This window comes from Bison bison, unplaced genomic scaffold (genome assembly GCF_000754665.1).
Source record: "Bison bison bison isolate TAMUID 2011002044 unplaced genomic scaffold, Bison_UMD1.0 scf7180017864299, whole genome shotgun sequence".
NCBI lineage: Eukaryota > Metazoa > Chordata > Mammalia > Artiodactyla > Bovidae > Bison > Bison bison.
Genome location: NW_011494871.1, coordinates 3,328,123 through 3,330,784, shown reverse-complemented (window position 1 = coordinate 3,330,784; position 2,662 = coordinate 3,328,123). Strand labels below are relative to the sequence as shown.

General features: G+C 42.5%; 1 protein-coding gene across 1 annotated transcript in view; it reads left to right on the top strand.

The window, feature by feature from the left end:
• Positions 1–2,662, top strand: part of LOC104996864 (phospholipid-transporting ATPase IB-like) — a 119,447-nt gene that overhangs the window by 77,496 nt on the left and 39,289 nt on the right. The window contains exon 26 of the mRNA XM_010851252.1: positions 1,470–1,653. Within this exon, the coding sequence (XP_010849554.1) occupies positions 1,470–1,653 (184 nt within the window). The remainder of the gene's footprint in view (positions 1–1,469; positions 1,654–2,662) is intronic.

Below are 2,662 nucleotides of genomic sequence, written 5' to 3'. Positions count from 1 at the left end.
CTCTGCAACCCCATGGACTGTTGCCTATCAGGCTCCTCCGTCCATGGGATTTTCCAGGCAAGGGTATTGGAGTGGGTTGCCATTTCCTTCTCCAGGGGGTCTTCCTGACCCAGGGATCGAACCTGGGTCTCCCACATTGCAGGCAGATGCTTTACCGTCTAAGCCACAGGGAAGTCCAGGTACAACAGAGGCCCTGGTCATTTACATGGAGGGGTAAATTTGAAACCAAACCACTGAGACCTAGAGGAAAATGAATTTATGAGTGGTTATTGAGTTAATTGACTGTTGCTCAGTTAACAGATAGTTATTATAAGACTAATGTTATTTTAGGCTATATTTTCATACATGAGTGAGAAGATCCAAAATCAGAATAGTGATCATCCAGTTCTCTTCTTAACTGGTCAGAACTGACTTGGAGCTTTGGTAAAGCGTGCAGAACTGCATTAAGGAGTGAGTGAAGAATTTGAGGATATGTGGAGAACCTGAGTGCCAAGAGGATGGAATTAAGATTTAAATTAAGATATGAAGAGTCAGGGGCTTTCTTAGGTGATGCTAGTGGTAAAGAACTCACTTGCCAATGCAGGAGATATAAGAGACGTAGGTTCAATCCCTGGATTGGCAAGATCCCCTGGAGAAGGACACGGCAACCCACTCCAGTATTCTTTCCTAGAGAATACAAGGACAGAAAAGCCTGGTGGGCTACACTCCACAGGGTTACAAAGAGTTGGACACAACTGAAGTGACTTAGCATGCACTCACATGAAGAATCAGACTTGAGATTAATTAAATTTATTAGTTTGTTCCCTCTACAGCTATCATAGTCTAAACATGAAAGTGATCATCAGACTAAATGGTGAAGCTATTATCAGTGCAAGTATTCCAGTAAAAGAACCAGTGTCTCTTGATGAGAACTAGACTTACAAATGGTTTCTGACCTCCTGTACTTCAGAAAATGTTTATATTATACCCATAATGTAGTGATGTTAACTGAATGTATTCTCTTCATTATGAAGTGAAGTTGTTTTTTTTTTCCAACTGTGTTTCTGCCTTAAATTTTGGAGCATGTTCTAATCAAAGAAACCTCCTATCTACTCAGTTTATAATAATCTCACCTGAAGTTTGAAAAGGTTAAATTTAAATTAGTTATTAGGAGTTGTTTTGAAGGAAGAGAATAAGTGAGGTCATTTGCTTACTGGAATATGAAACCCTGTGTGCCCTTATTGTTTTTGATAGAAGTGTGTGTCTAACTTGCTGACTGAGTGAATAAATGAGTGATGAGTAGGGACTTCCTTATATCTGTAAAGAAATTAATGAATGAATTGGAAAATTTACCAGTAACTGCCATTTAAATGTGACTGTATGTGGATTATTGCTGACTCCTTTGTAAAGCCTTTTAGAACAGGATGAATAACATGAACCAAAATAAAACAAGAAAACATGGTTGTTTCTTTCTTTCTTTTCTTTTTCAGGTTATCTCCCCTCCAGAAGGCTGAGATAGTGGATGTGGTGAAGAAGCAGGTGAAGGCCATCACCCTGGCCATTGGGGATGGTGCCAACGATGTGGGGATGATCCAGACGGCCCATGTGGGTGTTGGCATCAGCGGGAATGAAGGCATGCTGGCCACCAACAACTCTGATTATGCCATTGCTCAGGTCAGTGGTGAGGGTGGCCAGCTGGGCATGGGGAGTGTTGAAGACCTCGGGTCCACCCCCAAAGTTTGGCCCAGTCTCTAAGCTGCTTTCAGTTTGAAGCTATCAGCACCTCTTTGAAGGCTATACTGCTCACTGATCAACAGGCTGATAAATGGAGAGAGGAGTTGTTAGGTCAAGAAGTAGTGGCTTTATTGGGAAAGTCAGCAGACTGAGAACATGCTGGACTGGTGTCCCAGAGAACCATCTTGCCTGAGTCAGAATTCAGGCTTATTTTATACTAAAAGGGGAGGGGATAAAGTCCTGGTTCTGGTCAGCCTCTGGAGGGGGATGTGTTAACTTCTTTCTCCCTGCAGCCATTCACAGGTGGGCTGTGAGCTGAACCAAATGGTATTTTAGCTTCCCCTGGGAGGCAGGGTTCCTAGAGATGGGCCATTATGTGTAATTTAAACTTATGGGCTAAGAGGAACTAAAAAGCCTCTTGATGAAAGTGAAAGAGGAGAGTGAAAAAGTTGGCTTAAAGCTCAACATTCAGAAAACTAAGATCATGGCATCCGGTCCCATCACTTCATGGGAAATAGATGGCGAAACAGTGGAAACAGTGTCAGACTTTATTTTTTGGGGCTCCAAAATCATTGCAGATGGTGACTGCAGCCATGAAATTAAAAGATGCTTACTCCTTGGAAGGAAAGTTATGACCAACCTAGATAGCATATTCAAAACCAGAGACATTACTTTGCCAACAAATGTCCGTCTGGTCAAGGCTATAGTTTTTCCAGTGGTCATGTATGGATGTGAGAGTTGGACTGTGAAGAAGGCTGAGCGTCAAAGAATCGATACTTTTGAACTGTGGTGTTGGAGAAGACTCTTGAGAGTCCCTTGGACTGCAAGGAGATCCAACCAGTCCATTCTGAAGGGGATCAGCCCTGGGATTTCTTTGGAAGGAATGATGCTAAAGCTGAAACTCCAGTACTTTGGCCACCTCATTTGAAGAGTTGACTCATTGGAAAAG